At 40.6% G+C, this 12,069-nt stretch overlaps 1 protein-coding gene across 1 annotated transcript in view; it reads left to right on the plus strand.

Annotated features, from left to right (window-relative positions):
* The window catches only part of CHRFAM7A (CHRNA7 (exons 5-10) and FAM7A (exons A-E) fusion), a 42,391-nt gene extending 37,158 nt beyond the window's left edge, over window positions 1-5,233 (plus strand). Inside the window, exon 10 of the mRNA XM_035335756.1 lies at window positions 1,220-5,233. Coding sequence (XP_035191647.1) covers window positions 1,220-1,738 — 519 coding nt within the window. The 3' untranslated portion in view covers window positions 1,739-5,233. The remainder of the gene's footprint in view (window positions 1-1,219) is intronic.
* Window positions 5,234-12,069: the final 6,836 nt, after the last annotated feature.

Here is a 12,069-nt window from a genome sequence, read left to right on the forward strand (position 1 = left end):
TGGCCCATCCGGGAGCAGTGGTTTTGAAATACATTTGAATGAAGAGAATAAAAGGTATATACCTCTAGAGTGACAGTTGATGACCCTAAGTGGGACAAATCTTCAGTACTGAGTTAAAAATCCTCAGAAAACTGAGTACTGGAGGTTGAGGAGTAGGCTTTGGTGTTGAGAAGCTAAAGTTCATTGGAGTTTCCTTGGATACTGGTGAGTTTTATATCAGGCTGTCAGCTAATAAAGTATTGTCCTTCTAGGCAAAGCACGACAATGGAGAAAGAGTAACAAGGCAAGATCTATCTTTGATTGGGATGTCTGCTTGGATATAACATCTACGTGGTAATCTGCGCTCAGTAAATGGAGCAAATCTAATATTAATTACAGTGCAAGGTTTTTATGTTATATGAGACAATATTTCATTAGTGCTCTGGAAAAGAAACACTGGAATGAGCTCTTAAAATCTGATTGAAATAAATTATAGAAGCTTGCATCTGAACTGGAACGGTCTTCAACTTGCCTGCATTTTCTGTATGGCTGGAATAAGGCAATATGGAAAACAATAAAATGATACACAGAGATTAAACTTGCAGGTTTTTTAAAAAAGTAAAAGTAATTTATCCACTTTTCCTCCATGTTACATCCAGATTTGTTTTCTAAAATCTGGAATCAACTGTCACGAAAGTAATGCAATAACAGAGCCAAAACACAGTAAAGCTTAGTGGTCTATTCCAGTCCAGCATAGCATCTGTTTTAGCAGCCCCATCCAAGCAGTAATCCCATACGGATTTAATATCAAAGCACAAATATGAGTGAAAGAGATTTAATTTATTGACTACAATCTAAAGTAGAGCTACTAAGACTATTCAAAAATAATGTCTTTGGTAAGCATTTTTTTTTCTCTTCCCGGTTTCTAGTAAGGCTAGAAAAGGCTGCCGTATTTCTGCTCAAGTGTAAGGAAAATCAAACACTATGGAGACTCCCGGTGGGGGCACTCCCAACAGTGATAGTCAGCCTGAGGCAATCGGCAGCACTGCTGGAGTAAGTAAGCAGCCTCAGTGATAAGCAAATTAATCAGCTGGAAAACTATTGCACCATTTTCTGAAACTTCTGTGCAGGCTAAGCAGAGACCATGGACCTGACACTCACCCAGGCTGTAAAAATACAAATAGCTGCGAAAGGCAGTGGCTGTGCAAAGAGATGCTTATTCTCAGTAATTTTCTTCTAGACAAGAATCATCCTTCTGAACTGGTGTGCTTGGTTTCTGAGGATGAAGAGACCAGGGGAAGATAAAGTGCGTCCTGCCTGTCAACACAAACAGCGTCGATGTAGCCTATCGAGTGTGGAGATGAACACTGTGAGTGGACAGCAGACCAGTAATGGGAATATGCTGTACATTGGCTTTAGGGGGCTGGATGCCATGCACTGCACACCTACCACTGATTCAGGGGTGATCTGCGGGAGGATGACCTGTTCACCAACAGAAGAAGAAAACCTTCTGCACAGCGGCCACCCCTCTGAAGGCGACCCAGATTTGGCTAAGATCTTGGAAGAGGTCAGGTACATTGCAAACAGATTTAGAGACCAGGATGAAGAAGAAGCCGTTTGCAATGAATGGAAGTTTGCCGCCTCTGTAGTGGATCGGCTCTGCTTGATGGCTTTTTCAGTCTTCACAATCATTTGTACAATTGGTATTTTGATGTCAGCACCAAACTTCGTAGAGGCTGTCTCTAAAGATTTTGCTTAACTATTAACTATGATTTGATTCTCTGAAGTATGATATGTAGCAAATAAGAGTGTATTTTTTGTTTGATTGCTTGTTTTTAATAAGTATGCTGCTTCTCATTGTCCGGTTTCTTTTGCCCCCTCCGGCATCCCTTTCTGGTCCAGAGTTCCTGAATGAAGAGTGGCACCATTTCAGAAGGGCTCTGTGCCACCTCCTCTGAGCACACTTGAGCACTCTCAAGTGGGTGCAAGTCCCTTGAGAATGACAGGGTATTGCACCAGCATCTTTTAGGCATCTTGAACCAGCCATTATAAAATTATGGGTAGGCAATGCCAGAAATGTAATTTCTTCCAGATTTTTTTTTTTTTTTTTTTTTTTAAGACAGAAGTTAGTTCATCTTAGCTACTTGAATAAGTGATGGGAAGCATTAAGTTTAGGAAAGGATTACACGCAGATAAATAGAAGCTCAAACAGCAGAGAAAAAAGGGACAAAAATACCTTGCTTTTCAATTACTGGTTCCTACTGAGTTGAGGTATGGAGCTCTTTTGCTCACAACCAGTCAGACCCACAACTCCCTCAATGCATTCTACATAGAGCACAAGTGAGGATTCTGAATTTGCCTGGGACACTGGAAACTTGAAAGTTAAGATGAAACAGCACATATCTTGTCCTTCTATGTATTTCTGGACTTGACATAGAAGTTTGGCCAGAATTCTTAAAACAGGCTTCACAGTAATTGTTGTGGTGTTTACTACAATTTCCTTCTCCTAAGAAAGACATTCTTTCAACCGATAACTTCTGTCAGTCTTTATTCTGTCAGTCTTTAGCCTTAATGACGATATAAAGAAAATGAAAGATTATGGTGACTTCACTTTCACCTGTTCATCAAAGAAAAATCCACACACTTGTTTCTTTACTGTTAACTGCATTCCAACGTGGAAAAAGTAACTGCCTAGTACAGGCTCAAGCATAAATTACAAGTCTAAAGCAAAAAAAAAAAAGCTATTAAATCCTGAGATCAAGGTTTTAATTTCAAAATTAAATGTTTGATCTGTTGTTTGCTTAGCCTTTTATAGACCTTTTTCTGTTGAGTCACCATAACATGTCCTAACATAGAAACTGTATCCTTTCTGCTCAGTTTATTATCCAAGGAGCACTAATGAATAATAAAACCTTTGGGGGTTCAATACAAACTATAAGCTGTACATATATATATAATAAACTGCATATATGTCCCTGGAAAAATTAAGACTTAAATACAAATTCTTTTAAGTCTAGACAGGCATTTTCAAAGGCAAAACGAATAGTTCATCACTTTATTTATATACTATTTCTGATTCTGAAATTCAGATCATGATCAAATTCAGATCAAATCAAATCATGATTTATTTTCACATGACTTCAGTGTATCAATGACTAGTGCTGACATGAGAATACAAAGACCTGAAATTCTGTGCTTGCAAAATAGCTAAGAATTAGTCTTGTAACCAATAGCAGTATTCCTGACCAGTGCTATAAGTGGTAAAAGATGTGGTGAAGGATTAATTTAGCACTGACTGCTTGCTTGATCCTGCAGAAACCCAACTTTTTGGTCGAGGTAACAGACACACAAATAGAGGCCTGTTGTAGTACCATGTTTTTACTGTTTGATAATCTTGAGGCCTCAGTTTATCTCCCAAAATGGATTAAAGTAGCCACTTAAATGCTTGCTCTCCCCTAGATATCAATTTATTTTCCAGAGGCTGCTCCCCTGAATGCAGAAGAATCAAATTTCATGTCAACCAAGCCTAGAGTCACCACAGGTACAGTCCATCACTTGAGTTAACCAGGTGACAGGGCAGGATAAGTAAAAGGAAGCAGGTTATTTCACACAGTTTGTGAGTTCTTTCTTCCTGAAGTTTCATTCAGGATCTCACACTATAAAGACCTGAGTAAAAAACTGAAGTCCTTCTTGAAATCTTGTCTTGAAACCTTGTCTCTGAGAGTTATCTGTGAAGAATTTATTTTTTTCAGGAACAATTATTAAGAATTAGCCTTGCAATAATTCCTGCAAGTATTCTGTAGCCTGTAGATTGCATTTGCATAAGAAACCGAGTCCAAAATCTGAAAATGTGAGTTTTGTTCATTTTGTGACTAACATAGTGTGGCACATGCTGCTCTTCTGAGTAGCATTTCTAGAATAGTCTTCTTGATTCAAATGTTGGTTAGCATCAATATTTTTCCTTCTGTAAGTATCCCTAAATAGCTACACAGAATAACCCATTGAGTCTGTAAAGTTCTGGGGTCCTCTTGGATAAGAATGTTAAAAAGAAAAAAAAGATTTTGGGGGATTATCTTGTACAATGGGATGCAACTACTGCCATCATGTACTACATGACACATGTTGCTTCATTAGCAATAACATACACGCCTGTGCTTAAAAGCTGGAGACTGGTAGCTGGTGTTTAGTGAAGTCCTGCTGAAGTTTGTAACACTGGGATGATACTGTCAGCAAACACCACGTGTTAGACAAATTAGTTGTAAGGCTCCAGCATCATGCCTACACTACTGCCTTTAATAGCAGCAGGATTAATGAAGGGGGAAAGTGAATTCTCATTTTTCTGCTGTCAACACAATCTGTAAACATTTGGTAATAACATGGTTATAAATCTTAAACACAACAGTGACAGTCTCAGTTACATTATTTTGCATCTTTGAGTTAAGTTTTTGTGTAATTGAGCTGAGCAAAATTGGTATGTTTCTCGTCAAATTGTATGCGTCAAATATTTGTGTATGCACTGAACGATATTTTGATCTAAATGCTGGGAAAATATTTACAATTCTGGACATAGAGATGGGAATTAAATATGGTATACAGTGTGTCTATACAATATGATAGACTGCATATTGATAGCAAGTATCTGTTATGATTTATGAGTCCAGAAAATAGGGTGGGCAAGTGGTTCACCACAACTAAGCTATGACTTGTCTGACAAATTGAAAGTTCGCTCTAGAGCTCAGCTGTCTTGTACAATACTATCTGTGAACAATGTATATTACTTTCTGTTTTTATATTGACTTGTATTGAATATTTTAAAAATGTTTAATATGTAACCATTTTTATTTAAGCATTAATGCCAAAAATGTTCCAAACAAAATTTTAAAAGGTTAGTTTTAAATACAGATAAATTATTTAAACAGTATTTAAAAATCATAAATTATTTTATATAAGAATTGATAATACTATATGATACTTTTTTTTTAAAGGTTTCTTCAAAAGTCTCTTTCCAATCTCTCTAGCTGCAGGATGTAATCTCAGTTCACCTGTGACATTTCTGCTTTTCACTTTCTTTACCACGAAAAGAAGGTAAACCAACATCCTGCATTTTTTCCTTTTGTTATGCTACTTTTTACATCAAGTAATATTGCATAGAGGGCATTAGAAAGTGATGTTATATCTGTCAGGTACCGATTGTCATATAAGCAATTCAGTACCTTTTCAGTCCAGTACAAATAAAAGATTTAGATCAAGATAATTTTGATTCTTTCTCATTTTGCTAAGATGGAAATGAAATAAAGCAGTAAAAAACATGAACAACTATGAAAGAGAGAAATATCTCTTTGGAAATACCATTCTGTGATGACAAAGGTCTTTGGTAATTAAAAATACATTATGTCCTCCTAGCAAAGCAGTCCTACACCAAAGTTATATATTACTTCAGTCATGAACTGTCAAAGTTAACTGAGTAGGACTGAAATACCATATGTGCTTTGGGCTAGCCTCAATTAACTCATCTAAAAGTTTAGCACTGAAAAGATAATCAAGAGAGGAGAAAACAAATCCATACCAGCTGAATAAACTGCTGGTTTTGGCAGCTGTGAAGTTTGCTTGTTGGCTACTAGTAAAAAAGTATCTACTCAGAATACCCCCAGATGGGGAAAAATACCAGGCAGTGGAGTTGCGTGTAGGCAGGTGTGCGCTGTACTGGCCACCTGCTGAGACAGCTTCCTAAGGAAAAGCTTGCTATCTTTATATCGTGCTGAGCATGCATCAGTAGTAAGAATCAAGGCTTGCTGAAACACAAGTAACCCCCTCCTTGCTCTCCCAAGCTTGTACAGAACCACTGAGGAAGAGGTGGAGGCTAACACGCCCAGTCATACAGGCACGGAGCCGGTACTGAATCCACTCTGGGTTTGGATCAGAGCTGCCGTTGGGCACAAAGTCAGGTGCACAGGTGAGGCTGATGCCAATGGCTGCTCACTCCACCAAGCCAAAGTGCATGCCCTCTCTTCCAGGGTGCTGACAAGCACTAACCTCAGACTTGACCCTATACTTGGGCCCGGTCACACAAGTTTAGCTCCGCACACGCCATAGGGAGCTTGCTGGCCCTCCGTACACACCTATCATCACACTCCATCTCTGAAGCATTTGGGAATGGGGACTGCTAACTGCTACCGCTCTCAGGCATCTGGTCAACACACAGACTGCAAGGTGCTATGGCTTAGGAGCTGATATGCCAGCAGCTCCGCTTCATTGCTCTGTGGGTGGCGACAGCCGTCAGAGCACTGGGTCTTGTGGCTGCAGAGAGGAAGTGCCAGCCATCCTGTTTTAATCCTGTAACAACGATCAAAATACTTTTTCTCTTCAGCAAAAAGTGATTTCTTAGCCTAACCTCATGATATTTTAATGTCAACATATCTCTAAAGGCTGCGAACAGAACCTGCATGCAATTACAGCAAATCTAACCTGGGAATCAAACGTGATCTTACCAGGACTACAAGCACAAATGAAAGCCTTTTGCTGCCACCTTTTTTAAAAAGGCTTCTGCTGCTGCTTAGGGGGAAAGCTTAGTGCTCGTGTAACATGTATTTCTGCTATAAAGCAATTTGCAGATAATGACACGGAGAGAGAATATGCAACAATCTCTCACATAAGCTCTCTCCTCCTGACTCAGAAAAGCCCTTCCATTCTTCTTCCTCCCCGTTCACTCCCATGACAACATTCAGAATTGCAATTTATTAACAGAGTACAAGCAAGAGTGTTCAAGGCCAAAATTTAATATCAGTGTCTTAGCTGTATCCTTGCTATGAAGATATCACTAAAAAATCACTGAGTATTCAGAGCTGCAGTGACTTGTCCCTGTAAGCGAGCCATACTGCAACAGCAGTTTAAAATCCAAAGTAATTTGATCTGCATATTTTTACCTTAAAATAATAATTAACAGTCACAACATGATATACTACTTTGGGATATGCATATATCAGAATAACATCCACAGAGATTTTCATCTCACCTACCCAATTCAGGATATAACCCAGTGCCAGTAAAAGACTGAAAAGTCTTTCTACCAAGTCCACAAATCTTGGATTGGGACTACATTCAGTCCAACAAATCTCACAGTTATCATTTATGTATTACTCTGGTTCATGGTAGGCATGCAAATGTCTTAAGAATGAGCTAACTACTAAATATTTATATTAAATGGGCTTTAGGCTTAGAAACCAGAAACCTGGGATCTGCTCCCAGAGCAAGTTATAACCACAACATCCTTCAAACAATATTATCTTAATTTCACTGCATACATGGATTACATGTGCTGCGAATCACTTCCATAATAGCTTTGTTACCATACAGGCATTCCCGTTTGAGGTTGCTTTTGCTGACACAACACGTGTGATGCTCCCTGTCTTTCTTATCTCCAATTTCTGGCCAAAAGAAATCTCATTAGCAGGCTACTTTGATCAGAAAAAAATATGTTACAGGACCAACATTCAGAGAGAGTATGCAAGTTTAACCCTTGACTCCAGAGAGACTAGTTACAAAATTTGACATTATCATGCCAACCTGTGCACTAGAAGGAATACGCTGCAATCGAGTATCCATGCCAGCACTGCAGTGCGCATATCCCTGTCGCAGCGGAGGAAGCCTTTATAGATGGCAGTGGCACAGCTGCAGCATGGAGCAGGCGAGCCAGGCCCTCTGTGGGGCATGTGAGGTGAATAAGCGTTTTCCTGGTTCTCCCAGCTATGCTCCATGCGTGGGTATAATGAGAATATACTGTCTTCACTGGCTAGCACTTAGCTCAGCTTGCAAGTTATTTCTTGCTTGTGGCTAAGTAATGACAGACTTAGAAGTGATGGGCTGCACTATGTAGCCCAACACAATCATAATTTGGCTAAGACCACTCAGGATTTGTTTTTCCATCTCGCTGCCTTCTATTCTGGGAGAGAGTACATTCTCTCAGCAATTAAAAAGATAAGGGAGACTACAGGGCAGGAGACTTTAGGAGTTCCTGTGTTTTTCTGCACTTCCTCTGCCTGCTTCTCTGGGAAGTGCTGTTGTGGACCGTCCTACTACTCCCACAGGTACCACATGTTGTCCACACCAAATGTTTTCTGAAAGGATGAGGAAGGCTTTGCTGCTGAGAGATGCACATCAGCACATTTGCTGTAGGGACCATGCTCCCTCACTGCACTGCCGCTAGTAAACTCCATGTGAAACCTGGAGAGCTCCAATGTGACCCAGCCAAGCAGTGCTGAGCTCAAATGACATCGTATGTTTGTCTTGAAAACTTCCATGGATGGAGACTGCACAGCCTCTGGCAATCTGCTCCCACATTTGCTTGCCCTTATGGAGAAACAGTTTCTCCTGTCTAGCCTGTACCTTTCATCTCAACAAACAGCCATTCTCTCTCATTCTCCTGTCACACACCACTGTGAAGAGCCTGGCTCTGTCTTCTGCTGACTTCCTCACAGATGGCCCGGGGCTGGAGGCCAGGCTCTGCGATAAGAGGCTGGGGGAGCAGTGTTTGTTCAACCTGGGGATGAGGAGGCATTGGAGGGACCTAACAGGATGCCCCTGCTCCCCCAGCCTGTCTTCACATGCCCTGGCCTCCAGCCCTAGACCACCTCTGTGACCTCTGCTGAACTTGCTCCAGTTTATCGACGTCTCTCTTGTGCTGGAGGGGCCTCAAACTAGACACAACATTCCAGATGCTGTCTGATGAGAGCTAGGTTGAGAGCACATCCCTCCAGCTCGAGGCTATGCTCCCTTTGATACCACTGAGCATACCACCGAACTCCTCTGCTGCACTGGGCTTGCTCATGTGCAGCCTGCAGCTACTGAGAGCCCTGTGGCCTTTTTCACAGAGCCGCCTCCCAGCCCCAGGCCTGTATCATCACAGGGGAGTTCTTTCTTCCCAGCTGTAGGACTTCCAATTTTTCCTTACTGAATTGCAGCAAGGCCTTGTCGGCCCCTTCATCCAGGCTGTGTAGGTCTCTTGCTGTGGCAGCCCTGCCGTTGGTGATGCCCTCACTTTGGTATCACTGAAAACTCGATGGAAGAGCCCTCTATCACTTCCTCTAGACCACTGATAAAGACACTAAACAGGTTCAGGATAGACCCCCTGCAGTAATCCACTTGTTTCCAAACCATAAGTATGATCCATTAACCAGGACCACCTGAGCCCAATCACCGAATGAGTTTTTTTTTTTTTTTTTACCCATCTAGCTGTTACTTACAGTTTGACTTTTAAAACCAAATTTTCTTTTTTGTCTTTTTATTTTTCTTCCCTTAAGCAAGCCTTTGACATAGATCCAGGAATCCTTCATAACAACTTTTAAAAATAATGCTGCCAGCTCTCAGTCAGTCAGATACGGCAGCATGAAGAAGTTGCACTGGCTGCAGGAAAGTTGTAGTTTGGATTAGGGTTTAATCGGCTACTGCAGAGGACAGTATGAACATCCTTGACTTCTTTTTTTCTTGACTATCAGAAATGGGCTTAAACTGTACTAAACTGAAACCAGGCTAACAATATGCACAGTGTTTGTAGTTCTTTCTTCGTTAAATCAATTTTAAAATCTATTGAAGGTGAACTGCTGCATCTTTTTTTCGCAGTCAAAGTTAATACTCATTAACCTACCTGGAATTAGCAAAGACCTGCTGTAACGTTGATTAATGGACACTTTACACACTGTCCTTGTTGTCTATAATTGAAAGTAACTTCCAGTGAAGAGGCTAGAAACTCCTATAGGACAAGCTGCCAAAATGTCACCTTTTAAAAGAAGCTATATGAAAGGTAAAAGGGGGATATGAAGGACTGACAGAGAATGGGGGGAGGCACATTACATACCAACAGCGAGGTGCAGCATACAGCACCAGTACTAGACCAACAGAGGCCACACAGCCCACAGGCAGCTTCTTTGAACAGCACTTGCTGTTTGGGCCTGATGGAGCTGAGAGAGGGCAGGTCCACACGGACTAGGGAATAGAGCAGGCACAGTTCAATTTGGGTCCTTAACATTTATGTGTAGAGCCTCCTTTGTGACAACTCATCTGCACTGCACTTCATCTAATGACGTACGTAGGCATCGATCTTGTTATAGCTTCAAACGCTGTCCCTTTTATCTAACTCTGAGAACATGTTCACTGCTCTCCCCATTTCTGTGTGTTCATAGAAAATATGCCTCCTGAGGAAGACCAAGTTAAACAAAAGATACTGAAAGATATAAATAAATGTTTATATAATGTTCTGAAAACTGTATACAGAGAATCTGTGTCTAAAATGTGCTGTATATTAGCTCAAAACCAGTACAGCTGATATTGCTTAAAATATACTAGAATTCATAGCTTTCCAGTAGTTTTTCAGTTGCAGTAATATGCCAGGGCTTTGTGTATGCCAGCTGATAAATGGAACAGGGAAATGACCTTCTTGCTGAAATTTTGTAGCAATCTGTGTGGACTGAATGGTGTATAAGTGAAAACTCCAAAGGCCAGCACAGCTTTTACCCTAGTGCACTATAGCCTGTCTTTTAAAAAAGCTTACTGTTCGTTTTCAATCATTTAATGGATTGTTCCGTGCACCCAGTGGAAGTCAGCCCATAATGAATTGCACTGCAGAGATCTAAAGCATCCAACCTCGGTTCTGAAAGACGGGATTCATGCCCACTAAATACAGTAATAAAAGCCCATTCATTTTCTCATGCACTTTCCCTAATGCACTGGAAAATGTTCTATCTACTTGCAGCAATATAAAACCTGCACAGCACAAATTCTGAGACTAACATCTCCAGGCGTCGACTTTACCATATTTTAACAGTAACCCTACATTTGTGTAATTGACAGAAGACACAGAGAGCAGTATTATATACAAAACGTCCCTGCTCCACAGGGCTCGTTCAAGCTCTTCTGCTCCATCCTACAAAGACCCCAAGAATAGTGGTATCATGTCTTTGCAGAGAAGACAGAGTAATAACAACAACAGAAAGATGTTTTATCAGAGCTAAACCATGCCAGAACTTTTTGCATAACAGAGACTTTACGAATTGCACTATTTGTTGCCTTTGATACAGAAACCTAGTTTAGACCACTGGGGCTCAATATGAACTTATTATCCAGTTCTTTGAGATATCAGAGATGACATTTTTAATGTCTGTTTTCTCATTTGTATGCAAAGTGTTCGGTCAAAGAGTTTCCATTACTGACAATTTTCACAAAGGGTTCTCACATCCAGTGAGGGTGGAGAACGTCTTCTCTTGAAGAGTCAGAGTGTTAAACCACAGTAGTCTTTCTATAAAGCCAAAAACTGCATAATTGTTTTGGAAAAATTATCTGCATTAGGGAGCATCATGAGGTTACAGGTAGTCCATAATACCTTTCTTTAGACAGTAGCAGCACTGATTTTCCCATTAGGTCGATAAAATAGGCATTTGGCATTCCATAGAACCCAGTATACATGGTAGCAGACCACCGCTGGAAAGGCAGACATACTTAAAGAAGCTTGTGATGGAAGATGTTGCTTTCATCACAAGTAGTTCAAAGGAAAGTGTAAGGCAGCCAATTTTCAGTTCCTGCACTGCAGAAAACTCAGTCTGCTATTTTGTGACAGAGCAGAGCATGAACTCTTGCTGAGTCAGAAAGCTGCTGAAGATGTGTGAGCATGGAAATGCTCGCTTGCAGGCAGGCACCCTGAGTCATATCGCCATTTGATACCAGGCAAGTATCTGCAAGAGGGAGTACAACTCTTTGCAGGCAGAACTTTAGTGAGGGCAAACCTCTACAGGAAAGAAGTTCAACCTTTCCTCCAAGACTTGATCCTCTTTGCCTGTCTAGCTATCAAGAATGGAAACACAAATGAAGAACACTCTACTATTATAAAGTGTATTGGAAAGTTTTGTGTACAGACAGAATCTTTCTTTTTACTCCCTTTTCAAATAAATAGAAATATGCACATACAACCATGCCAGAAAAAAATGTTTTTTTTTTTTTTTTTTTTTTTCTAGATAAGCTGTGAGCAGATTTTGTTTACCTGTAATTCACCAGCCCACTGGCTGCAGAGATTAAGGCAAGAGCCAGAGCTGAGGCAAATTTAGT

The sequence above is a fragment of the Oxyura jamaicensis genome, chromosome 10 (assembly GCF_011077185.1).
Source record: "Oxyura jamaicensis isolate SHBP4307 breed ruddy duck chromosome 10, BPBGC_Ojam_1.0, whole genome shotgun sequence".
Classification (NCBI taxonomy): Eukaryota; Metazoa; Chordata; class Aves; order Anseriformes; family Anatidae; genus Oxyura; species Oxyura jamaicensis.